Source organism: Acomys russatus, chromosome 4 (assembly GCF_903995435.1).
Source record: "Acomys russatus chromosome 4, mAcoRus1.1, whole genome shotgun sequence".
Classification (NCBI taxonomy): Eukaryota; Metazoa; Chordata; class Mammalia; order Rodentia; family Muridae; genus Acomys; species Acomys russatus.
Window position 1 is genome coordinate 55,778,573 of NC_067140.1, and position 27,151 is coordinate 55,805,723.

A 27,151-nucleotide genomic window follows, 5' to 3' on the forward strand; every position below is an offset into this window, starting at 1 on the left:
AATGACACCAAGACCAAGAGCCAAAGTCATTTTTAAGATGCACTGGGTTAGTTACTTAGCAAGGTTTTAACAATTAAAAAGAAACGGGCGTATAATAGCATTTGCTCTCGGCCTGACCTGGATTTGTTCTTCAGTTTGTCATCTGACTCCCCACATGCACACGGAATAAATGTAAACAGGTTCCAAAGGGGACATAGTGGTATCTGTGTATGATCCTAGCACTTGGGAGGTGGAGGCAGAAGGATCAGTTCAGACTATTGGCTATGTAACTGGTCTGAAGTTGGCCTGGGATACAAGACTCCCCATCTAAAAACAGCCCTATACAGTAAAGGAAGAGGTACCCCAACCCCAGGTAAAGAAAGATGTGACAAACTTCAAGATGCGCTGTTGTCAATGACAAGCAATTGGCTTTATTACCTCTCTGCTAAAGGGCTTGATTTTCAGCACTGTGATGAGCAATATTTACTGGTAAACTCCACAGAGGTACATGTGAGATGCTGGCATCCATACCTGTGACACGTACTTTCCTCAAGCCTTGATACGGCATTGCCTGTTACTCATTTTGTATGACATGGACCTCCGCCAAACCTTGTTAGGATATCAGCATGTATGTAAGGGGTGGGTCTTAGGATTCTTTACATGGGGAGCCAGGCATGGTGGCTTAGCCCCAGCACTTGGGAGGCAGAGGCAGAGGGCTGTGAGTTCAAGGTCATCCTGGTCTACAAAGTGAGTCCAGGACAGCCAAGGCTACAAAGAAAACCTGTGTCGGAAAAAAAAATTTTCTTTACGTGGTATAGTGGAATTATAAAATGCATCCAGCACTACTTTATAATAAACATAGAGGGTTTTATGATTTTTATATACATACATACATACATACAAATACTGGATCATGTTCACATCCCCTCCCCAATTTGATTACCTTTTGTACATAGGTCCTTTCCTGCTTTCCTGAGTATGGCTCAATGAGGTTCATTAGGGTTACTTATGGGAGGGTGGATACCTTACCAATGTCTCTGCCCCATCAACTGTCCATATCCTCAGGGAGGGAAGGACTTCTGTGCCAGTGAGGGGCACCTTAGAGTGTATGCGGACAAATGCAGATGTTACAGGGTCATTCACTTGACAGAATCTCATGTTACAATAAGAGACTTAAGGCTCCTTTTAAAAAATATATATATTTTATTAATTTATTCATATTACATCTCAATTGTTACCCCATCCTTTGTATCTTCCCATTCTCCCTCCCTCCCATCTTCCCCTTACTCTCTTCCACTATGATTGTGACTGAGGGGGACATCTTCCCCCTGTATATGCTCATAGGGTATCAAGTCTCTTCTTGGTAGCCTGCTATCCTTCCTCTGAGTGCCACTAGGCCTCCACATCCAGGGGACGTGGTCAAATACGGGGCACCAGAGTTCATGTGAAAGTCAGACCCCACTCTCCACTCAACTGTGAAGAATGTCCTGTCTATTGGGTAGACCTGGGTAGGGGTTCGAAGTTTATTGCACGTTATTGTCCTTGGCTGGTGCTATAGCTTGAGCAGGACCCCTGGGCTCAGACTTAAGGCTCCTTTAGCTAACACAGTTCTCACTCTAGTCCAGGTTTGCCTTCTGCCTCAACCTCAAACATGTTAGTATTATGGGTATGCTCCACTGCACCTATGGAACAGCTAGATTTCATTGAGCACCTTGTTGATTATATTAGACCTTTATTTTTTTCAAGACAGGGTTTCTGTCTAGCTTTGGCTGTCCTTTGTAGACCAAGCTGACCTCAAACTCAGAGAAATCCACCTGCCTCTGTACACTAGATCTTTTACTTGAGTACATGGTTTATTTTCCTTTAAGTTAGATATAAAAATGACATGAAACATTGTTTAGTTCAACAAAACCCACAGAAGGAACACAAACAAGGAATACAAGTCTTCACTAGTGAGAGTTCTGCTGTGCCTGTCCGCATCACAAACATGGTGTTCTTCCAGTTACTCTGCTCTCGCAGGAACATGACCTGGAGTTTTGTCTATTACAAATAGTGTGTCTAGGAGCTTTTTGTGCACACACTGGCGCACATCTGTTACTTGTCTTTAGACAGGTGCCTAGGGATTAAGTTGCTGGTTGTAGTAGCTAGCCATTACATGTCTTAAGTTTCCACAAGCAATGCTAGGCAGGCCTCTAGTTGTAGCACGGTGTTATATATACAAGTAGTTTACACACATTCTTCCTTATTCTTTATATCACGATATGTTTTAATTTTCACCAATTTGGTGTTATTATTTTTTGGTTGTTAGTAGTTTAGTTGGGTAACACATCTCAAGACTCAGACTACCTGAGCCATAGCCCTCAGCCCAATGTCTTTGCTAAAATGCTTGTACACTGAGTGGTTTTTCTTGATATATAGCAGTTGGTCTACAGCTGCTATATTCTGGACTTTTGCTGTTTAGATGTGATACTTTCTGCTTTGGCTCAGATTTTCACTCTTTTGTCTTAGTTGAAATTCTGTAACACACTGTCATCTTCAAAGGATCAATGCTTAAACATTCTTCACTGTGAGATAATGAAGATTTTTTTCAGGGTTCTGGATTGATTTTCATAGGCCAGCATTCAATTTATTTTTCTTTCATGGGAGTAACAAGTTGTTGCAGTATTAATTCATTTAATCCTCACCACAGGCATGGTTACCGTTTTTTTACCCCTATTTTACACAGAAACAAAAGAATTGAATTAATTCTTCAAGTTTATGACTACTGATAACTAATAAATAAGATGGGGATGGTGTTACACATTTGTAACCCCAGCACTCGCGGAGGCAGGCAGTCTCTAAGTTCAGGCCAGCCTAGTGTACAAAACAAGTCCAGGACAAGGCCTACACAGAGAAACAAAACAAAAAATAAGTAAAGCCGAGTCTGAATCTAAATGTTGTTTTTTGTTTGTTTGTTTGTTTTTCAAGACAGGGTTTCTCTGTGTTACCCTTGGCTGTCCTGGATTCGCTTTGTAGACCAGAATGGCCTTGAACTCACAGCGACCTGCCTGGTGCCCTCTTCTGGTGTGTATATGTAATAAATAAATCTAAAGCAAAGAAACAGAAAAAATCCGAAAGAGTGCTGCCAGCTTTTGCAGAGTTTAGTTCCCAGCACTCAAAAACTGCCTATAGCTCCAACTCCAGAGAGCGAGAGAGAGAGAGAGAGAGAGAGAGAGAGAGAGAGAGAGAGAGAGAAAAGACAGAGAGAGAAAGAGAAAAGACAGAGTGAGAGAGTGTGTGTGGAGAGAGATCTTAAAAGAAGAAACGAGCACACAGCCCCTGTTGTTGAAGATGGCAGAACGCTCTGTACCTTGCTCTTCAGGTTCTCTAGTTAGACTGATCAGGGGTTGCTTCCTTTAGCGTCTTCATCAGTGAAGTTAACTGAGCATGCATGAGCATTATCTTCTCTTTCAGCTGGGAAGAGACATAGACTGAGCACATCTTATACTCAGCCCTCAATTTGCGGCTTATAATGTTACCAGATTTAAAAATAAATCTAAAAACGAAACGAAACAAGGCATACTCTTAAAAATTGCCTATATTGGAGGTGGAGAGATGGCTCAGAGGTTAAGAGCACTGGCTGCTCTTCCAAAGGTCCTGAGTTCAATTCCCAGCAACCACATGGTGGCTCACAACCATCTGTAATGTGATCTAGTGTCCTCTTCTGCCGTACTTACACCCATGTATGCAGAGCACTATGTAATAAATAAATAAATAAATAAATAAATAAACAAACAAACAAACAAATCTTTTAAAAAATTGCCTATACTAAGGGAAAGAATATAGCTGAGTTCTACGACAGCCTGGTCTACACAGTTAACATGAGGCCACTCATAGTTACAAAGTACAATGCTGTCTCCAAAAGGAAAACACAAAATGAAAAAGTTGTGTATGTCAAGTATCTACATAACCAAGTTTACCTCTGCGATCTTTTCTGGTAGAGGTACATTGTGAATATCCATCTCAGACGCATTTACTATGGCTTTTGTTTTTAGGTGATAGCTAGAGAGAAAACAGAGAAAATATTAGTTCCATTACCAATGAACCAGACTTAACCCCCAAAATATCTGTTAAGCAAAGTCTGCCTTAATGGCTTCAAGAAGCATGGTATATTTTATTGGAAAAACTAATTCTCAACTAACATCATAAACTCTGTCTCGTCCTTTCCAATTCTTAGTGACAAAATTGTCTCAGGGAAATCTGAAGACAAATCCAGAATGACTACCATGGGTAAAAAAAAATCACTATAAGCTAGTGGGCACTATGGCGCACGCCTTGATTCGGCCCTCATCTCAAATTCCTGAGGTAGAAAATCTGCCTTGGTTGGCTCAGGTGTGTGTATATATGTACATGTATTTCTTTCTTTGAGGCTGGGTCCTATGTAGGTCAAGCCCTATACATGAGAAAGGTATCAGGAACAGCAGCAAACCAAGTTATGTATGATAACACTATTTTGAAAAAGAATACCTAAAGGATTTTCCTTAGTGAAAGAATACTCCTAAATTATTCCATATTAAGCTGGGAGAGGCAGAGGAAGGTGGAGCACTCTGAGTCTGAGGACAGCCTGGTCTACAAAAGTGAGTCCAGGACAACCAAGGTGACAGAAAAACCCTGTCTCAAAACCGCCCCCCCCCCAAAAAAAAAATCCATGTTAAGACACAGTAAGGCCGGGCATAGTGGCACACGCCTTTAATCCCAGCACTCGAGAGGCAGAGGCAGGCAGATTGATATGAGTTTGAGGCCAGCCTGGTCTACAAAGTGAGTCCAGGACAGCAAAGGGTACACAAGAAAAACCTTGTCTTGAAAAACAAAAAACAAACAAACAAACAAAAAACCCTAAATCATATTTATAATAGGATTATATTTTGTCTTTATTGCAGGTATGTGTATAATAAACAGTGCCTGGTCTTTTGTATCTTTTTTTTTTTTTAGATTTATTTATTTATTATTATACAGTGATCTGCCTGAATGTACACCTACATGCCAGAAGAGGGCACCAGATCTCATTACAGATGGTTGTGAGCCACCACTTGGTTGTGCTCTTAACCTCTGAGCCATCTCTCCAGCCCAGGCCTTTTGTATCTTATTTGGTTATAAACACCTGGACTTTTTTTTTTTTTTTAGAAAAATGTAAAAACCTCATTTGGTAAGTATTATCTTCATCTACTCACCACACCATCTTATCACAGGAAAGGCAGAAGTGGCCTCTCAAGGCAGCCAGGGCAGCGTGGGTGGAATACAGATGGAACCCGACAGGAGTCCCACAGGAACCGCAGAACAGAAGGTTGTACGTGCTGGTGGGGAAGGGAAGGAGAATATAAACTAAGGAAAAGCCGGAGAAGAAACAAAAACAACTACCCCCCTCAGGTAGGATGGTGGGATGTTATGCTAGCACTCAGAAGCTGGGGCAGGCCGATCTCAAGTTCCGGGACCAGGAGGAGTTCACAGGCCTCCAAGGACAGCCTGGGCCACATTAGAGTCGCGTCTTAAAGAAAACCAAAACCAAAGCCAGGCGTGGTGGCGCATGCCTTTAAAGCAAATCCAGGACAGCCAGGCTACACAGAGAAACCCTGTCTCGGAAACAAACAAACCAGGAACTGCAGATCCAGCTCAGGGACTCCCCACACTTACCTGCATTTGAGAGCACCTTCAATGCCAACCAGAAAGGGCTCTAACAAAACGACATTGTTTGTGACTCCTGAAAGACAAACAGGTTTTGGAAGGGAGCTATGCTCACCACTATACCGCCAACGCAGCAGGCTGGTGAGAGGCAAAAACCTCCCACCACAGACTCCTCTTGGCCATAAAAGGTAACAAAACAGGTGGGGCTCAGTCAAAGGTTAACTCACGGGAGGTGCTGAGTCTGATGCTCAGCTCCGCAAAACCAAACCGAGCCTCCCGCCCCGCCCAACTCATTTAAGATCCAACACATCTCCGCTGGCCCTCGCCTGTCTTTCTCAGACGCCAACCCTCGTCTCACTCACTGGAGAAGGCCACAGCCCCGAGGGACCTCGACAGGTCCCAGGCGAGGTGCACGGTGTCGGCGAGCACCGCGTGGCAACCCGCGCAATGGAACACGGCACACCTCTCCGGTTCCAACCACGCAGGCAGCCGCAGGTCAACAAGTGAGGCCTTCACTCCAGACCGGGAGGGCCCGAGAGGGGAGGACCCGTCCACCACCTGAGTGTCCCACTCCATGGAAGAAGTCAAAGAAATGGGTGTGTCACAAGAATCACTGCCGGGCTGCGTCCTGAGGACCGAGCGCCTGCGCCGCGAGCGAGAGGCCATCTTTTTGAAGCCCGCGCCTCTTTCTCACGCATGCGCCAGGGCCCACCCAACTGGGGTTTCCTGCGTCCTCATTGGACAACATGCCCATAAGACACGCCCACAACCCGCTGAGCGCCTGCGTGTATTAGTTAGGCTTACGTAATAGGGCGCTTTCAGTGGCTCTACTGGCCGGGCATCGGAAACCCCACCCTCGAGCAGTTCAACCAATGGACTTGCAGCAGACCTCATTTTAAACTGAATATAAAAGTCAGCTCGCCAACGCCTCGGGTGGCGCCAGTTTTGAACAGTGCTGTTTTGAGTTGTCGGGCTGCATTTTCTGGGTGTCGCCGGGATTACAGAACGCGATGACCGTCCCCTCTGCACAGGAGCTGGACTCCTACAAGTACAGTGACCTGCAGAATTTAGCCAAAAGGCTGGGCCTCCGTGCTAACCTGAGGGTAAGGTGCGGGCAGTTAGGTGGGCGGAGTACCCGCGGTGTAGGGGACAGGGCGCGGAAGGACTGAGGGGGGACCCCTGGGGAACGCTGTTTTTGGGGAATGCTGTTTTTGGGCGAGTAGGCTTGGTTCACGGTGACAGAAATTTGTTAAACGAAAGAAAAACCAAGGAACCCATAAAGGCCTCTTACTGGAAACGCCAATGAGATGGGAAACGAAAGCCCATATGTAGTGTCTATGTCGGTTATTAGGCAGTTGAAGAAAAGGTTGAATTGGCTTCTTCTGTAAACTGATGGTACCTAGGCTGTTGTGGGCCTTTGACGGGATGCCTGGACGCCGAGCTCTAGTGTGATTGTCCGTGCATTAATCACTATTGTGATGGTGTGGTCTTTTTCAAAATCGGTAAGGTCTTTGAATCCTGAGTCGCAAGACGTTCAGAGAAAACGTCGGGCTTTGTTGTGAGATTCGGGCTTGCTCTGTTGGAGTTGAGATTTCCCACATGCCTATGCCAAGGGTTTGTATAACAAACTGATAATTTGCACTAAATGTCTAATCAGTCATCACAGTGGTTTCAAATGGTTTCCTAACAGAATAATGAGGCTATAGATGAGAGGACTTGGAAATGTTCCTGAGTTACAGTGCGTAATGGCTCCTCAACGTAGTGAATAAAGCTTAGTCCTTCAAGTTTTTGCTATTTGGATGGATTTTTTTTTTTTTTTTAATGAGACTTCAACAAAGTCTCCTTATATAGCCCAAGCTATCCTGGAAGACAGAATACAGCTTAGACCAGCCTGAAACTTAGGATAGGCTTGTACCACTGCCTGTGACCTGACTGTAATTGTTTATCAGAGTACACCTGTTGTCTCTAATCTCGTTTGCATCTCAGCTGATCACCACCATCTTAACTGAGCATCCGTCCTATCCCACCTCTATGACGTCGTTTAGGTTTGCTTCTTAGCCCTGGCGTGGTCTCTGTTCCCAGCTTCCCACTCGTCCCGCAGAAGGCGCGTTTGTGCTGTGCTGTGTGGTCCCCAGCACAGTACAGGGACAGTCCCCTCGGTCCATCAGTAACTGCTGATGAATGACACTGCCCCTCCCAGTCAGCGCTGGAGCTTCTTCCCATTTCACTTGACCTGCCAAATGTCTCCATTTGTTTCTACCTCAGACACCTCACTTCTCATTGCTGCATACTGGTGAGAGTCTGATAGTATGTTAAAGTATATGCTGGTCAGGCAGTGAGATGGCTCTTTGGATAAAGGTATTTGGTACAGAAGCCTGGTATTTTCATCTACGTAGTGGGAGGAGAGAATTAACTCTACAAAATCATCCTCCGAACTCCACACCTTCACTGTGGCACACGCACAAATAAATAAGAATTTGCATCTGGCTGAGCATAGTGGTACAGGCCTTTAGTCCCAGCTCTAGGGAGTGGAGACAGGCAGGTTGTTACTTTATTTGGAGGCTAACTCTTAGTTTGCAGCCAGTCTGGTCTGCATAGTGAGTTCCAGAACAACCAGGACTACAAAGTGAGATCAGAAAAAATATTGTTTCTAGTTTTTTAAGGCCAGCCCTATAATCCCAGCCCTGGGAAGGCAAAGACAGGAGTATCATGAATCTAAGGCCCAACTCCAAAACAAACAACACTGGGGATACGGTTCAGTTGTTAAAGAGCTTGTCAACCCTGAGCTAAGGCCAGCCTGGACCACATAGTGAGTTACAGGCCAGTCAACTCTACATTGTGGCACCGTGTAAAAAACAAAACAACAACAACAAAAAAACAACAACAAAAAAACACCTGGCCAGGTAGTGGTGGTGCAAGCTTTTAATCCCAGAACTCAGGAGGCAGAGGCAAATGGATCTCTGAGTTGGAGGCCAGCCTGATCTACAAACAAGGCTATACAGAGAAACCTGGTCTGGGGGTAGGGGTGGGGCTCTAAATTACCTATTCTGAGAGGAAACCTCAGGTAAGGTTCACTGAAGGAAGTGAGAACCATTTTATTAATAGCTGGATGTCTTCATGCAGGGAAGTGTAATATAGTGGAAACATGTGGCTTAGGCTCACACCCCAACTTAGAGTAAAATTCAAGCTTTGCCATTTACTACTGGCAAATAATATATTGTATGAGAAGAGCCACCTGGAGGTTGGGCCCATCTTAAGTGTGCAGGATCATATACATACAAGAAACATAGGAACATGGACTGAGCAGATTGTATTTATATACTTAGGGAGGGGTGCGTGTATGTGGCAACAATTTTGTTTTTTGTTTGGTTTGGTTTGGTTTTTCAAGACAGGGTTTCTCTGTGTAGCCCTGGCTATCCTGAAACTCGCTCTATAGACCAGGCTGGCCTTGAACTTGGAGATCACTTGCCTCTGTCTTCTTAGTGCTGGGATTAAAGGCATGTGTCACCACACCTAGCTTATATTTTAATTTAAAAAATGTTAAGCTGCTTGGTAGGGGTTTACCCCTTAATCCCCAACACTCCAGAGGCAGATGAATCTCTGTGAATTTGAGGCCAGCCTGGTCTACAGAGCTAGTTTCTTTCTTTCTTGCAAAGATTTATTTATTTATTATTACGTATACAATGCTTTGCCTGCATGTACACCTGCACACCAGAAGAGAGCATCAGATCACATTAGAGATGGTTGTGAGCCACCATGTGGTTGCAGGGAATTGAACTCAGGACCTCTGGAAGAGCAGGCAGTGCTTTTAACCTCTGAGCCATCTCTGTAGCTCTACAGAGTTAGTTTCAAGATAGCCAGGGCTACATAAAGAAAATCTTCTCTCAAAAAGTGAAGAACAGCTGGGCGTGGTGGCTCATGCCTTTAATCCTAGCACTCAGGAGGCAGAGACAGGCAGATCTCTGCCAGGCCAGCCTGGTCTACAAAGCGAGTTCCAGGGTAGCCAGGGCTACACAGAGAAACCCTGTCTCAAAAAAAAAAAAAAAGTAAAAGTCAAGAACAAACAAACAAGCAACAACAAACCCCAAAAAGTTTCAAGTTATTTTATTAATTTAAAGTTATTTTATTATTTTATTTGGAGACAGGCTCTCAAGAACTCACTATGTATGTCAAGCTGGCCTCAAACTCACAGAGATCTGCCTTCCTCTCTCCTGAGTTTTGGGATTAAAGATGTGCAGCACCACACCCAGCTGAATTTTTTTTTTCCTTCTTCTCTTTTTAAAAATAATATATTCACACTACATCCCAATTGTTATCCCCTCACTTGCATTGTCCTGTTCCCCCCTCCCTCCTTCTTTTACCCTATTCTCCTCCCCTGGACCTGTGACAGAAGGGAACTTCCTCCCCCACCGTATCATCACACACAGCCTATCAGGTCTCATCCCATATAGCCTGCTTCTCCTTCCTCTGAGTGTCACCTGGCCTCCCCACAATTAGGGGGCACCAGAGTTCATGTCAGAGGCAGTCCCTGCCTCCCCACAACCATGGAGAATGAGCTGTCCATTGGCTAAATTTGAATAGGGCGGTCTAGGTTTACTGCATGCATTGTCCTTGGTTGGTACAGCATTTTGTGCAGGCCCCCCTGGGTCCAGATCCACCAGCCTTCATGGTCTTCTTGTGTTTATTTTTATATATGCAGGTGCTTTGTCTACATATGTGCCTGTAGCCCAAAAGAGCTACTATGTGGTTGCTGGGAATTGTGCTCTGGAACTCTGGAAGAGCATCCAGTGCTCTTAATCTCTGAACCATCTCACCAACCCACTAAAAAATAAAAATAAATAAAAATTTTTTTAAAAGTGATTGGCTTTCAGCTGCATTTGTGTGTATAATAGGGGAAAAAAGAACCTAACAAATATATGTGATCTTTGATTACTTGAAATAGGGTCTCATTCTGTAGCCCAGGCTGGCTTGGAAATCTCAGGGACTTGCTATGCCTGACTACATATGACCTTTTAAAAAAGGAAAGTCAAGTGGCTAGCTGTGATGTCGCACGCCTTTAATCCCAGCACTTGGGAGGTAGAGACAGGTGGATCGCTGTGAGTTTGAGGCCAGCCTGGTATGCAGAGTTCCAGGACAGCCAGGGCTACACAGAGAGACCCTGTCTCAAACCCCACCCCCCACCCCTAAAAAGGAAAGTCAAGCCAGGTGGTAGTGGCACACATGCCTTTAACCCCAGCATTTGGGAGGCAGAGGCAAGCAGATCTCCAAGAAGGCCAGCCTAGTCTACAGAGCGAGTTCTAAGACAGCCAGGGCTACACAGAGAAACCCTGTCTCAGAAAAACAAAAAGGGATGGCTCAGTGGTTAAGGGGCACTGTCTGCTCTTCCAGAGTTCCAGAGTTCGATTCCTGGCAACCACATGGCAGCTCACAATCTGATACTTTCTTTTGGGCTGCAAGCATACATGTAGACAAAGCACCTGTATATATAAAAGATTAAAAAAAAACTTCAGCTGGGCTTGGTGGTGCATGCCTTTAATCCCAACACTCAGGAGACAGAGGTAGTTCCACAATGTGATCTGATGCCCTCTTCTGGCGTGCACATCAGATAGAGCACGCATGTCCATAAAATAAATAAATAGATCTTTAAAAATCAACAACAATAAAAAGAAAAGCCAGTCAGATTAGTCTTTGTCTCCCAGGAAAGAACAAGGAAGCTTGGGGTGGGGTGGGAAGGAGCACAGAAGGGGGGCGCTGAGTCTCAGAGGACTGAGCCCCTCATGGCTGCCACCTGCCCTCAAGAGAAACTGTGCCCAAAAACCATTTCCCTGGTCAGCTCTGTATTCCTGCTGATTTCCTTCCCTCGAAGGTTCGCATCCTTGTCTACACTTGAGGCCTCGGTTGTGATTTCCTAAGCATCCAGCTGGGCTGCTTGGTCTGCCCAGGTGCCAGCTATTCAGAGACTGCTTTTTGTTGCAAGGATAAAGTTTATACTCAGGAAGCCTTCCAAGACAGGTCTAGCTAGCTCTCGACTACTTTCCCAACTCTTTTCTTTTTTTAAAGATTTATTTTATTTATTGTATATGAGTGCTTTATCTGCAGAAGAGGGCATCAGATCACATTAGAGATGGCTGTGAGCCACCATGTGGTTACTGGGAATTGAACTCATGACCTCTGGAAGAGCAGGCGGTGCTCTTAACCACTGAGCCATCTCTCCAGCGCCCCCACTTCTTTTTTTTTTTTTTTAGCCTCCTGTCCACTAGTTGTGTTCCAGCCAAGCTGAGCTTAGTCCCTCATCACCTGTCCTTCGTTTCCTTTGCTTTTTACCCATCTTATGCTGTTTGACCCTCTTCTCCATTCTTTTTTTTTTTTTTTTTATTAATTTATTCTTGTTACATCTCAATGTTTATCCCATCCCTTGTATCCTCCCATTCCTCCCCCCCCCCCCATTTTCCCATTATTCCTCTCTTCTCCATTCTTAAGCTCTCAGCAGCCTCAGCCATGACATCTGTCTTTTTTTTTTTTTTTTTTTGATACAGCTTTCTCTCTTATTTGACCTTGACTGTACTAATGAGCTGTTCTTTCTACAGGCAGACAAGTTGTTAAGAGCCTTGAAAGCACACCTGAATCCAGAAACAAGGAAAGAAAATACAGATCAGGTGAGTAAAGTTCTTTACCCCTTATTGCCTCGTAAAACAGTCGTTGTTTAGTTAGTGAGGAATTAATACTTATTAGTGATGATTTAAGATGTAATAGAAAGGCCACCACATCTTTTATTATGTGGTGTTATTATCCTTAGCCATAGGACCAGGGACTGAATTGACTTATTATTATTTGTTGTAAACAATGAAAATGGCATGTTATCTAGTGAATAAGATGACTTTAGTAACAAGAATAAATTAATAAAAAACAATAAATAAAAAAGATGACTTTAAACAAATTTAGAAGTACCTGAGTGTCAGGACACATGCTTGTAATCCAGCATTCCAGGGACTGAGCAGAAAGTTCTTGAGTTCAATACCAGCTTAAGATATTGTAAAACCCTGTCTTTGTTTGTTTGTTCATTTGTTTGTTTGTTTTTTGAGACAGGGTTTCTCTGTGTAGCCTTGGCTGTCCTGGAATCACTTTGTAGACCAGGCTGGCCTTGAACTCACATCAATCCACCTGCCTCTGCCTCCTGAGTGCTGGGATTAAAGGCGTGCGCCACCAGGCTGGCTAAGATCCTGTCTTAAAAAGAAAAAAACAAACAAACAAGGAAGGCAAAAGTTGAGTATAGGTTGTGAGACATAAGAGACAGCAGGAGAGGCGTAGGATAGAAACGAGACTTAAGCCATAAATACCCAGGTTACATAGCAGATCTGATTGCATTTTCCTTTTTGGGGTTGTTTTTAGATTGATTTTATTATATAGCAACAGGATTTCTGTAAGAGCAAAAAAGTACCCTTAACTACTGAGCCATTTCTCCAGCCCCATTTTGTTTCTTTATAAAATAAGGGAGCCGGGGTGGGGGGGTCAAGGGATGCTTTTGGATACCTGTGGGAGCCAGCAGCTAGAGTTACAGGAGGCTGTGAGCTGCTGACGTGGGTGCTGGAGCCCAAACTTCAGTCCTCTGCAGGAGCAGCAAGCCGCCTCCCCAGCTCCATCCTTGAAAGGTCTGGGTTTTTTTTGAGACAAGGTCTCTTGTAGCCCAAACTCCTTAAAATTGCTATGTAGTGGGCCTAACCCTGACCTTCTAATCCTCCTGCTTCTACCTCTAAAATGTTGGGATTACAGGTATGTACAACCATGTCTAGTTTTGACATTTTTATTATTTCTATTCATCTGCTGATCTCTCATTTGCTCTATGCGTATGAGTCTAGCTGACTAATGTGGCCTGAAACAGAAATCTACCTGCCTCTGCCTCCTAGCGCTGGGACTCAAGGTTCCAGCCACCACTCCTGGCCCATTTGCTTTCTAATATTCCTTATCGTCTCATTGCCTTCTATCCTGAACTTATTTTTGGGTTAGTTCATAGATCTACAGGTCAGCCGGGCATGGTGGCGCATGCCTTCAAAGCCAGGAGGCAGATGCAGGCGGATCTTTGTGAGTTTGAGGACAGCCAAGGCTACACAGAGAGACCCTGTCTCAAAAAACAAACAAAAACATAGATCTACAGGTCTATCAAGATGCCTCTTCCTGCTCCCGTGTCTCTGTGTTCTTCAACTACTTCCCTTTGAGCCCTGCCTCAGCTCTTTAATTCTTTAAGATTTGCATGAACCTTGCATCATTTGAAATCACTCTACTTCTGCTGTACTGCACCTCTGTTTAAAGTTGATCTGTTTATTTCTTATTATGTGTCTGGGTGTTTTGCCTTCATGTATATCTGTAAACCAGGTGTGTGGTGCCCAGGGGGTCAGAAGACAGCGTTAGATCACCTGGAACTGAAGTTACCTATAGTTAGGAGCAGCCATGTACGTGCTAGGATTTGAACCCATCTCTTCAGCCTTATTTATTTATTTATCTATTTATTTATTTATTTATTTCTAGACAAAGCCTTCCTATGTAGCCCAGAACCCAAGTCTGAAGAGCAACAACCCTCCTCTGCAGCTCTATCTATCTTATCTATCCATCCATCTGTCCGTCAATCCATCCCAGACTGGCCTCAAATTTGAGGCCTTCCTATCTTACCCAAGTACCTAGAATTACAGATGTGTGCACTGCGACGCCTGGCTTTCATGGTTGTTTTTGTACATGACACTTTGCCCCATCTCCAAGGTGCTGACGGTCAAACTCTGGGCCTTGTACACAGTAGATGATTGTTTTATCACTGAATGATATACTTTACAGATACCATATTTAATATTTTAAGCCATATTTATATATAAGTTTATCTAAAAACAAAAAACAAAAAAACCAAACCCATGTGATGGGACTATATCTGTAACCCAGCACTCAGGAGGCCAAGACAGGAGGATCAAAAGTCAAACTCAGACTAGGATCAAAAATCAGATTAGCCGGGCGTGGTGGCGCACACCTGTAATCCCAGCACTTGGGAGGCAGAGGCAGGCAAATTGCTGTGAGTTCAAGGCCAGCCTGGTCTACAAAACAAAACAAAAAAAAAGGCAGTCAAATTTCGTGAGACCCTGTCTCAAAATAAAAAATGAGAAATGTGCTGGATAATGTTGATTCCTCTGTGCTTGCCTAGCATGTGAGAAGCGTGCATCTGACCGGCAGTGCTGAGAAACAGCTGTACTCATCCAGATGCTTGTTTGTTTTGTTTTGTTTTGGTCGAGACAGGGTTTCTCTGTGTAGCCTTGGCTGTCCTGGACTTGCTTTGTAGACCAGACTGGCCTCGAACTCAGGAAGATCCACCTGCCTCTACCTCCCCAGAGTGCTGGGATCACAGGGATGTGCCACCACCACCCGGCACAGTGACTTTTCATATAAGCAGGGCTGTTTTGGACGCTGTTTTCTGACCGTATTGTGCTCATGCTGTACTTTTCACATTAGTTCATGAAAATGCAAGTGTTATTCCTTTATCTGTGACTTTGGCTTAGGAAGCACTTGCTGGTGTACATGCATACACGATATGGCGCACACTGTCTTTTCCAGGATGAAAATCATTCTTCTGCGGTCTCCTGTGACGAGGCTGAGACACAAGTTAACAGTGAGGAGCAAGCTGATAGGGAATCAGTCGGTCATGTCACCAAAACGAGGAGGAGGAAGCGCAAGACCATTCATGGAATCCCTAGCTTCCAGGTGAGCCGCACTGTGCAAACTGAAGAGGAGGCACCACAACTACCATAAACCGGCACACTGGTGAACTTCCATTTTCACCTTCCTTTATGATGGCAAATGCCTGTAAGCTCCATGGAAGCACAGACCTGTGTCTGCTATGCTCCCCACTGCACTCCTGTCCCTAACACTCAGGAAGAAATTACTGGTATTAAGTATAAGTTAAGTATCCATATAAGGGGCTGGGGAAAGATGAGAGATGGCTCAGGGGTTAAGAGTACTTGCTGCTCTGGAGCTCAGATCCCAGTACCCGTGTGAAAGCCAGATGTGGTCCCATGCACACCTGTAGCTCTATCTCTGAGGGGACTGGAAGCAGCATCTCTGGGGCTTGCTGGCTGCCAGTCTAACTTGAAAACAAAATCTCAAAGTTCAGTGAGAGATCTTGCCTTTTTTTGGCGGGGGGGGGAAGCTTTTTGAGACAGGGTGTCTCTGTGTAACAGCCCTGACTGTCCTGGACTCACTTTGTAGACCAGGCTGGCCTCGAATTCACAGAGGTCCTCCTCCCTCTGCATCCCAAGTGCTGGGATTAAAGGGTGTGCCATTATGCCCGGCGGGGAGATCCTGCTTTAAAGGAACAAAATGGTGAACAGTAGAGAGGGGCCTGCCCGCAAAATGCCCTCCTAACATTCACGCCTTCATCACATGCATGCCCGTACACACACACTGGCACATGCACTCATGCACAATTCATACAACAATGGAATAAATGTGAATGTTCATATATTGTTCATGTAGATGGTCTGCAATGAATATGAAAGAGCCCAGCCTGAAGTGTAGTCTTAGGCTTAAGTTCTTCCTCTTTGCTCTGGCCTGGAGATCGTCCTGTACGTAGCCTTTCAATGCTGTGTGATCATGTTGAATACCTAGGGGCTTTCCTTACTTGCTTTGACACAGATTTTACTCTTGCATCTTATTCAAATGAAGCTTCTTTTTCCAGCCGTGAACATATGCAACTATAATCTGAGTGTTGGGGAAGCAGAGGTAAGAGGTGGTGAGTTCAAGGATACTTGGTGCTACATAGTGAAACAACAGAAATCAATCTTTTTTGTTTGTTTGTTTGTTTTGCGACAGGGTTTATCACATAATATCTCTTTCCTCCCTCTCCCTCCATCCCTCCTTTTCTTTCTCACTCCCTTTTCCTCTGAGACAGGATCTTACTATATAGCTCTGGCTGGCCTGGTACTCAGTATGTAGACTACACTCAGCCTAAAAGCATGCCCCACACCAACATGCCAGCTCTCTTGTTGGTGGTAGTTTTGTTGTTGTTTTTTGAGACAGTGTTTCTCTGTGTAGCCTTGGCTGTCCTGGAACTCAGTCTGTAGACCAGGCTGGCCTTGAACTCACAGAACTCCTCCTGCCTCTGACTCCTGAGTGCAGGGATTTCAGGTGTGCGTCACCACGCTCGGCTCCAGAAGTTGTATCTTAGTCTTACTTTATTATCCATAAAGGAACAAACCTTTCCGTTTTCTCTAGTGGCCTCCAGTATCTTCTTTTAAAATTATAGTCTCAGAGAACAGGTTCAAAGAAACACTCAGAAGTCTTATTCACCTATTGTTTTTCTGACCAATTTCCCCAACACCTGTTTTCATACCTTTTTGATTTAGAAAGTAGCAATTATTCTCTTGGTTTATTTTTTTCCTTTCAAAAATATTTGCAGGATCATTCTGAGATAAAAGGAGATGATTTTACTACATCCCAGAATCAAGAAAATAAGGAAAACCAAGACCTCAGAAGTACTACAGAAGTTCCTTCTCTGCCAGACCAGAGCCAAGAAGATGAGAGTGCAGTCTCCTCAGGAAAAAGTGAAATTAGTGGTATGTGCTAACAACTTCAAACTGAAATTGCTAAGGGCACTGTGTGCGTTAGTCTCCTAAGAATGCAAACCAAGCAGTTTAAAAATATAGAAATTGAGCCGTGTATGGTTGTATGTGTTTAATTCCAACATTTGGGACGCAGAGGCAGGTGGATCTCTGTGAGTTGAGGCCAGTGTGATCTACATAGTGAGTTCTAGGACAGCCAGGGCTGTATAATAGAGAGAAGACCCTGTCTTAAAACAAACAACAACAACAAACCCACAAATTTTTTTAAAAGCAAGAAAAAGAACAGGGGGCTGGAGAGATGGCTCAGAGGTTAAGGGCACTAACTGCTCCTCCAGAGGTCCCAGCAACCACATGATGTCCTCTTCTGGCCTGCAGGTGTACATGCAGGCAAAACACTGTATACATAATAAATAAATCTTTAAAAAGAAAAGAAAAAGAACAGAAATTGGTTGCTGTGTAGATTAGGAGCTGCAATTCAAAAGTCAAGTGCCAATAGCTGTGGTTGTCTGAGATGCTGGGTACCTTCTTTGTTCTTGTACCTTATAGTGCCTGTGCGTGTCTTGTTCCTGCTGTCACATGCTCTCTCTGCCTCTGTCATCACAGGACATTTGTTTTACTTATTTGGCCTGTGATAGAGCCTCACACTGTAACTTAGGCTGGCCTTAAACTCATGGCAGTCTTCCTACCTCAACCTGAAGAGTCTGTGACCCACTCTCTGAATCTCTTCCTCTAAGGATGCTGATCTTAGGGGGTCACTGCCTACCAAACAGCCTGTGTTCCTAAGTGAGCTGACATCAGAGGTACTGGAGTCTGGCAACTACTCATCTTTGGAGGAGCACCGGTCACCATAGCCACACTTGGAACTTTTACAAGCAAAAGCTAGAAATAAATGCTAAACACCACTGAGTTGTATTTAACTTCGCTTGTTATCTCTTACTGGGATCAAACCCAGGAGCTGCAAGCAAGTGCTCGGTGCCTGAGCAACACCTGAGCCATGACCTTTATCCATGTTTCTGGAGGCACTGGGAAGGTCATTGTCTCCTTGGTGACAAGGGAGCCCATTGTGCTCTTGCTAGCCTTTCTGAAGAACTGGACTGATCTAAGCACCTGCTTGTGTCTTTGGATGCGAACAGGGAGTGGCAACACCCACTTTGACTTAGTGAATGCCTGCTTTCTCAGCCCTACGCCTTCCTTTCCTTAGCCCCAAGGTCTTAGAGCCTGAGAAGGTGGATCTCTATAGAGTTTAAGACTAGTCTGTCTGCTCTACAGAATAAGTTCAAGCCAGCCTGGGCTACATAGCAAGAGACTATCTCAAAAAAAAACAAAACAAAAAACAAACAAAAATCCCAAAGTTTAAACAAAACAAAAACATTTTTCTGAAACTTTCTCAACTAACATGTTTTTGTTTGTTTGTTTTTAATTATTTTGTAGTTTTTTTTTAAATGTATGTGTGAGTTTTGCTTGCAGGTATATGTTTACCAGGTACATGCCTGGTACCTATGGAGTTCAAGAGGGCACCAAATCCCCTGTTATTGGACTTGTAGATGGTTGAGAGCAACCATGTGGGTGCTGGGAACTGAACCCAAGTCCTGCAACAGCAACAAATGCTTAACTGCTGAACCATCTCTTCAGCCTCTTTAATAGTTTTAGAAAATCAGAAACTTCAGTTGGCTCTTCCTAACGGCACTTGGTGCTGTCTAGTTTATTCCTTAGGGAGCCTGCCAGTTGCCATGGACATCTAGTGTTAGCCAGGTCTGCCTGGACTCTGAGACTCGCAGGAGGATGGACAGGAAGGGTTTAGGGAGCTGATGGCCTATTACAGGGACCACCAGAATGTCACTCAGATTTCCCAGCTGTTCACATTTTACATCTTCCTAGTTTCCTTCCTTCTTTTTTAGTTTTTGGAGACAGGGTCTCTCTGTGTAGCCTTGGCTGTCCTAGACTCACTTTGTAGACCAGGCTGGCCTCGAACTCATAGCGATCTGCCTGCCTCTGCCTCCCGAGTGCTGGGATTTCAGGCGTGCGCCACCACGCCCAACCTTTCCTTCTCTTTCTCACTCCTTTCTTACCTTACTTGCTTTGTGTCACATGCACACACACACTTTTTTCCCACTGAACTCTGAGGGAAAGTTGTACATATGTTCCTCTATACTACTATATGTGTGCCCTCTTCTCGTCTGTGGGTGTATATGCAGGCAGAGCACTGTATACATAATAATAAATAAATTTCAAAGAAACATGATTTACAAAAAAAAAAAAAAAAAAAAAAACATTATTTATTTAGAGGCTGGAGAGATGGCTCAGAGGTTAAGAGTACTGGTTGTTCTTCCAAAGGTCCTGAGTTCAATTCCCAGGAACCACATGGTGCCTCACAACTAACTGTATTGAGATCTGATGCTCTCTTCTGCTGTGCAGGTGTACATGCTAGCAAAATACTGTATACATAAATAAATATATCTTAAAACAAAAAACAAAAAAAAAACCAACCACTACAATTTAATCTAGCCCACATTGGCCTAGAACTCATTATGTAGCTAAGGTTGGTCTTGAACTCTTTCTCTTGTGCCCCAAGTACTAGAATTATAGACACGTGCCTCCTTGCCTGGCTCCTCTGTGTGTTTCTTCAATAAGAGCTTTCTTACACAGTATACAAAAAAATGTAAGTCCAGAGTCTATCTTTCAACTAATATTAAGAAACTATCACTTCCCTGTCTAGTATGGTGGTCAGCACTTGATCCCAGCACTCAGGGGGCAGAGACGGAGAGATCTCAAGGCCAGCCTGGTCTTCATAGTGAGTTTCAGGCCAGCCAGGGCTAAATAAAGATACCTGTCTGGAAAGAAGGAGCCCCACTTGGTGTGTTTTGGTAGGATTAAGAAATACATGCAATTACTAAAAAGGCTTCTTAGATGCATGTCCTGTTCAACCCTGCATCTCCACAAGACCAAATAAATACTACGCATAAAACAGTTTACTTTTTTTTTGTTTGTTTTTGCTTTTTGTTTTTCGAGACAGGGTTTCTCTGTGTAGCCTTGACTGTCCTGGACTCACTTTGTAGACCAGGCTGGCCTCAAACTCACAGCAATCTGCCTGCCTCTGCCTCCCGAGGCTGGGATTTAAGGCGTATGCCACCATGCCTGGCCCTAAAATTTGAAACTTTTTGTTGTTGTTGTTGTTTTGTTTTGTTTTTTGAGACAGAATTTCTCTGTGTAGCCTTGGCTGTCCTGGACTCACTTTGTAGACCAGGCTGGCCTCGAATTCACAACCATCCACCTGCCTCTGCCTCCCAAGTACAGGGATTAAAGTTGTGCGCCACCACCACCTGGTGGTTTACCTTTTTTTTTTTTTTTGGTCTAGTTTTGGTGTCACTTGCTAGGCAAGTGCTCAAATATTAAGCTACATCTTTGAATATTCAATTAAACAGTTTAATGGAAAAAAATTTTATATATATTTGTGTAGACAGTAAAGATTCAAAGAGGCCTTTGGGAAAAAGATCTCCATGCACAAATCAGTTTTCCAAGCTCGGGAACAAGAAAAGGACTACAGTTACTACACCAAGTAAGTTTTGTACATAAAGAAAGAAATCAGCAGGTTGCCCTCCTTCAGACTCTTGTTGAGTAGGCAGTGGTTGACAGCAGCTGAGATCTGGAGGTGGGGGAGGGGGGTGGGAGGCAGGGCTCATGGGCCACCACTCCAGGTTGCTAGCACCTGGTGGTCAGGCTGACTTTCTCAGAGTAAAGTGGCCACGGCAGTACTTCAGGCTTCAGTGGGCCAGTGTATAACTTGAGAATATTTGTTCCACCACTTAGTACCTGGCGCATGAAATAGCACCCAGCAAGGCTTCAATAAATACCTGATGGAGTAATGCCTGTGAAGTGCTGGTACATGCTGTACTGAGCACGTGGGCTGGAGGCTTGCTTACACGGTTTTGGACCAGCCTGTTTTATTGTGTAACATTCTGTCTCAATACATCAAAAAGACAAAAGCAACTTTGCCATGGCCTTATACTGTCTGACAAATGCATTATTATTATATATTTAGAATACTGTTCATCATTTACTAGAACTGTAGTAGTGGGGGATAGAGAGATGCTTCAGAGATTAGGAACACGTGCTGCTCTTGCAGAGGACCCGAGTTCAGTTCCCAGCACCTAAATAGAGGCTCAAAACCGTCCATAACTCCAGTTTCAGGGGCTCTAACCTCTTTCTGACCTCCTTGAGCACCAGGTGTGCACGTAGTACACATACGTATGTGCAGGCATAATATTCATATATATAAAAGAAAATATATGTAAAAAAGAAAAAGTAATGCAATAATGGAATCGCATAGGGTGGATTTTGGCACACTATATCCTGCTAACCTTGATTAGTTTTAAATCCTTCCAGCTAAAGTTTTTGCCTTTTGGGCTTTTGTTTGTTTGTTTGTTTGTTTTTGAGACAGAGTCTTAACGTAGCCTAGACAACCTCAGATTCATTTTGTATCCAACGCTGGCTTTGAATTTTTAACCTTCTTGTTTCTCCTACGATGATGTACTGTGTTTACAGGCATATGCCACTGCACTCAGCATGCCCTTCAAATTCATAAAGGGAGCCGGGCGTGGTGGAACACGCCTTTAATCCCAGCACTCAGGAGGCAGAGGCAGGCAGATCGCTGTGAGTTCGAGGCCAGTCTGGTCTACAAAGTGAGTCCAGGATGGCCAAGGCTACACAGAGAAACCCTGTCTCGAAAAACCAAAAAAAGAAAAAAAAAAAAGAAAAACCAAAACCAAACAAACAACAACAAATTCATAAAGGGATTAAAAAGAATGAGACAGAAACAGTGCTCGCCTAACATAGTTATTGTCTGACATTCATGGAAGACTTTAACTCAGTGCTTTCTCAGCATATTTATAACCTGTCAGTTTTCAGAGATTGGAGGAGTTGGATCTCAAATGATAGAGCATGTGCTTAGCATGTAGGAAGCCCTGGATTTTGGTACCCATCACACACATGTATGATCTATTTTGTAATGATTAAGTAAAGGCCCTGTACCTGACTAAGGTGGAAGGAGACAAATCTCTTGTTGCCCAGACCAAGAGGCCAGGGACCTGGTCAGTGGGGACAGTGACTGTGTGATGAGTTCTAAGTTGAGCATGTTTTTCCCTGAGTTTCTGAAAGCTGAAGGTTCTGAAATTAGTGTTTTAGCCAAGACAATATTAAAGTTGAATGTCAGGAAAGTAAAGAGAATAAATGTTGATAAAAACTCAAGAGAAAGTTAAAATGGATTTTTTATTTTACTACATCTCGTAATTTGGAACATTCTAGACTTTAAGAGGCTTCATGAGGCTCATTTTAAGAAGATGGAATCCATTGATGAATATATTGTGAGAAAAAAGAAACACCTTAAAGAACACAATTCACTTAATGAACTAAAGGTATGCAGACAAAATACGTGTGTGTGTGTGTGTGTGTGTGTGTGTGTGTGTGTGTGTGTTGCCTACATGTAGATATATGTACCATGTTCCTGCTTGGTGCCCATGGTGGTGAGAAGCAGGGCTTGAGTCCTCTGGAATAGGAGTCACAGATGGTCATGAGCTGCCATATTCATACTGGAAATTAAACCCAAGTTCTCTGGAAGAATATCACCTACTCTTAACCACTGAGCCATCTCTCCAGCCCTGCCATGTTAATTTGTTTGTTTCTTTTGTTTTTAGAAACAGGGTTTCTCTGTGTAGCCCTGATTGTCCTGGAACTCAATATGTAGACCAGGCTGGCCTCAAACTCACAGAGATCTGCCTGCCCCTTCCTCCCCAGTTCTATGATTAAGGTATGTGCCATTACCTGGCTTCCCCGCCCCCCCTCTTTCTCCAGGACAGAGTCTCACTATGTAACTCTGGCTGTCCTGGAGCTCACTCTAGACCAGGCTGGCCTCAAAGTTGTAGAGCTGCACCTGCCTCTGTAGAGTGCTAGAATTGAAGACATGTGCCAGTACTCCCGGTTTCTTGTTCTTTTTTGTCTTGTTTTGTTTTGTTTTTTTTTTTTTTTTTTTGGAACAGGGTTTCTCTATGTAGCCTTGGCTGTCCTGGACTTACTTTGTAGGCCAGGCTGGCCTTGAACTCACAGAGATCCTCCTGCCTCTGCCTCCCAAGTGTTGGGATTAAAGATGTGCCCCACGGCCAGGTGCCTGTAGTTAGGAAAAACAACAACAATGAAAGAAAGAAAGAAAGAAAGAAAGAAAGAAAATTGTGCCCCATCACTACCTGGCAAAAAAAATTTTTTAACTAAAAAATAAATGAAAATAAAATATCTGTGCATACACATAAAATAATATGCAGAGACAGACACACATAAAGACAGATACCCTCATCCACAGTGGTGTGTATTCTGTTTTCCACATTCATTTTGCCTTACTTGCATCGAGAATGATTAACTTCTGGCTCGAGCTTTTCTCTCTAAATGAGGGGTTCATAATGGCGATCTTACAGGGTTTCTATGGTAACAATTCCTTCAGGGTCTTCAGTCTGGGCTTGTTGGCCTAAGTGCTCCTTCAAGTAACAAAAGACAATGGAGCCAACTCTTCTTTGAGTTAGATTTATGAATTAGTAACATTTTAGGAAGTCAGTCTTACTTCTCTCTGGGATTGAAGGTACCAGACAGGCTGAGAAACATTCATGTGAGAACTAGTACTATATAACTTGCTATTTTTCAAAACAGATGCAAGCCAGATACAGCATTGAACATTTAAAAAAAAAAAAGCATGAAGTTTATTTAAAAGGGGTCTGAAGTGGTGCAGTGGTGGCGCACGCCTTTGCTCCTAGCACTCAGGAGGCAGAGACAGGCAGATCTCTGTGAGTTTGAGGCCAGCCTGATCTACAAAGCAAGTTCCAGGGTAGCCAGGGCTACACAGAGAAACCCTGTTTCAAACACACACACACACAAAGATACTGAATGGCGCTGGGATGATGACTCAGCAGTTACGAGCATATGCTATGATGACTCAGCAGTTATGAGTGTATGCTATGATGACTCAGCAGTTAAGAGTATATGCTATTGCGAGCTGGCCCAGTGGTTCAGGGCACAGGCTGCTCTTTCAGAGGGCTTAGCTTCAATCCCCAGCACCTACATGGAGGCTCACCACTGCCTATAATTCCAGTTCTAGGGGATCTAACACTCTCTTCTGCCCTCCCTGGGCACAAGCATGCACAGGGTGTACAGAGATACGTGCAGGCAAAATACCTATACACATCAAATGAAGAAATCTAAAAATTAAAGAAAAAAGAGAGAGCTTGCTGCCCTTCCAGAGGATTCTTTCTTTCTCTTTCAATTGTTGTTGTTTGTTATCTTGAGAATAGGTCTCGCGTTGTGTAAGATAGCCTTGAAATGTCTCTGGATGAGGCTGGCCTTGAACTCCGGAGCATCTTCACCCCAGCTTCCAAGGGGTAGATTACAGGGATATACCGCCCGTCTGGTTTGAGAACAAGCTCTTACTGTAAAGTTAGAGCATATGTGTGTCTGTCTTTGTCTGTCTGTCTGTCGGTCTGTCTGTCGAGACAGCTTCGGGCTGGGCCTCCCTTTCCCAGGAGGCTGTGGGGAGGAGCCCAGGCCACCATGCTTCTTCCTTTACCCACTCAGCTTTGCTGGATCAAGACTAAGATTTTAAAATCTTCTTTTCTTTCTTCTTTTCAAAAGCAGCTTGACAAAAAAGGGATAGTGACTCCAGTTCCACCAAGAGGAAGACTCTCTGTACCATGTACTCCTGCCAGGCAGCAGTTCTCACAGGGCCAGTCAGCCACGAAAATGAACGTTAGGTAAGAAGATTTTCTCGTAAGGGGTTATGTAGGTATATATACACACATGCTCACTGGGTGTAAGTCCAGGGCCATGGGTGTGTTAGACAAGGGCTGTACCGCTGAGCTGTACCCCAGGTGTGTGTGTGTGTGTGTGTGTGTGTGTGTGTGTGTGTGTACATTTGTTTCATAGAGGATATGTTGGCATCATGAGCCATCTACATTTTACTGGAGGCAGAGTCTCTCACTAGGAGCTTCCCTAGTACACTAGTCTAGCTAGTTCACCAGCCCTAGGGATCCAGGGCAGCCTGGTCTAGAATGTGAGTCCAGGACCACACAGCCAGTGGTACAACAACCCCTCTCCCCCCCAAAAAAGAATACCCCACTTACAAAATAAAGTCAATGTTATATATAAATTTGCTAAAAGTAAGCCGGGCACAATAACATATACCCGTAATTCCAGCTCTCAGGAAGGCAGAGGCAGAGGCAGGCAGATCTCTGTGAGTTCGAGGTCAACATAGTCTACAAAATGAATCCAGGACAGCCAGGGCTACACAGAGAAACCCTGTCTTGAAAAAATCAACAACAACAACAGAAGAACCAAACAAAAAACGAAAAACCAGCGAGGACCTCACTAGTATGCTTGTGTGGCATTTGGCGTGGGTGAAGAGTGTGTTTGTTTGTACTCTAGCAGATGAGAGCATTCGAGACAGGTGCTACCGTCACTTCTCTGTGGCACAATATTGTCCATCCCTTTGACTTGATGTTGCTAGGAGGAAAGAGCAGAAGGTCAGCATCTCTGATTGCTCATGAGCTGTAACTTGAATCCCGCAGATGTTCCCCTCACAAAAATACCAGAAAATATACGAATGTATCTTATCTATCACCTTTAACAGTTTACTATTTGGGGGAATAAGGTAAAAGAGAGAAAGGGAGGAGGGAACGGGAACTTACAAGTGAGGGGATAACAATTGGGATGTAATCTGAATAAATTATAATAAAAAATATTTTTAAAAAAAGATTTATGGGCTGGAGAGATGGCTCAGTGGTTAAGAGCACTGTCTGCTCTTCCAGAGGTCCTGAGTTCAATTCCCAGCAACCACATGGTGGCTCACAACCATCTGTAATGAGATCTGGTGCCCTCTTCTGTTGAGCAGGTGTACATGCAAGCAGAACACTGTATATGTAATAAATAAATAAATAAATCTCTTAAAAAAAAAAAAAAAAAAAAAGATTTACAGCCAGGTGGTGGTTGTGTATGCCTTTAATCCCAGCACTTGGGAGGCAGAGGCAGGCAAATCATTGTGAGTTCAAGGCCAGCCTGGTCTACAAAGTGAGTCTAGGACAGCTAGGGCTGTTACACAGAGAAACTTTGTCTCAAAAAACAAACAAAACAAAACAAAATTTTTACTATTTGATGTATAACAGTATTTGCCTGTAAGTGTGTGTACCACTTGTGTGCCTCATACTTTTGGAGGCCAGAAGGTGTCAGATCCCCAGAACTGCAGTCACAGATGGTTGTGGACTGCCATGTGGCTGTTGGGGACCACACTGGACAGTCTGGGCAGTCTGTGCTCTTAACTGCTGAGCTTTCTGTCCAGCTCCTCAAAACTTACTTTAAAAATAATGGAAATTAACAAATTATTTTCTTAAAAGCATGTCTTTCATGTGAGAGAGGTTGATTGACATAGCAGGTATTTAGTGAGGCTTGTTAGCCGGCTGGGATTGGCCCAGTGGAACCATTTACCAGTTTAAAATTAGCCTTAGTCACCCGTCTCCCCGCCTGTGCCTGCATTCAGGTTCTCCGCTGCTACAAAAGACAACGAGCATAAGTACTCATTGACCAAGACTCCAGCCAGAAAGTCTCCACATGTGCCCATCCCTGGGAGTGCTTCCACAGCCGGGACTGTGCTCAGGACGCCCAGGGGAAAGACCACTGAGAGAAATTCTACTGCAGGTAAGCATGTCTCCTCTACAGTCTCTCCATACATGTAAGATCAAGTGCAAAGAGCCACGGCAGAGCTTTTGTTTATACTGCTGAAGGAAATGCCAGCGACATGAGCTAGAACGCACAGGCCTGCTGCACGGTCCATTCTGCAGAGAAGCAGTCTAAGCTGGTGGCCTTTGCTGCGTCGCTTTCAGCCTTCTAGGATTAAG

General features: G+C 44.1%; 2 protein-coding genes across 2 annotated transcripts in view; one reads left to right on the forward strand and one right to left on the reverse strand.

Moving 5' to 3' along the window:
- Positions 1–3,345: 3,345 nt before the first annotated feature.
- Oip5 (Opa interacting protein 5) lies at positions 3,346–6,392 on the reverse strand. Its single transcript, XM_051144901.1, has 5 exons — positions 6,003–6,392; positions 5,650–5,716; positions 5,190–5,312; positions 3,939–4,020; positions 3,346–3,432 (listed from the first exon to the last, which is right to left on the reverse strand). Exons 1-5 carry the CDS (start codon positions 6,304–6,306, stop codon positions 3,346–3,348), a joined length of 663 nt encoding a protein of 220 aa, XP_051000858.1. The 5' UTR covers positions 6,307–6,392.
- A 123-nt stretch (positions 6,393–6,515) lies between these two features.
- Positions 6,516–27,151, forward strand: part of Nusap1 (nucleolar and spindle associated protein 1) — a 30,530-nt gene continuing 9,894 nt past the window's right edge. The window contains exons 1-8 of the mRNA XM_051144435.1: positions 6,516–6,743; positions 12,228–12,296; positions 15,229–15,387; positions 17,069–17,225; positions 20,689–20,787; positions 22,533–22,642; positions 24,900–25,015; positions 26,794–26,951. Of these exons, the coding sequence (XP_051000392.1) occupies positions 6,651–6,743; positions 12,228–12,296; positions 15,229–15,387; positions 17,069–17,225; positions 20,689–20,787; positions 22,533–22,642; positions 24,900–25,015; positions 26,794–26,951 (961 nt within the window). The 5' untranslated portion in view covers positions 6,516–6,650. The remainder of the gene's footprint in view (positions 6,744–12,227; positions 12,297–15,228; positions 15,388–17,068; positions 17,226–20,688; positions 20,788–22,532; positions 22,643–24,899; positions 25,016–26,793; positions 26,952–27,151) is intronic.

Bases quoted from the DNA above. Each gene is read 5' to 3' on its own strand.
- Oip5 (XM_051144901.1), bottom strand. From the start codon at position 6,306: ATGGCCTCTCGCTCGCGGCGCAGGCGCTCGGTCCTCAGGACGCAGCCC. The intron at 5,717-6,002 runs GTGAGTGAGACG...TTTGTCTTTCAG, and splicing joins CGGGGCTGTGGCCTTCTCCA to GAGTCACAAACAATGTCGTT. The intron at 3,433-3,938 runs GTAAACTTGGTT...GTCTCTTCCCAG, and splicing joins TACCAGAAAAGATCGCAGAG to CTGAAAGAGAAGATAATGCT.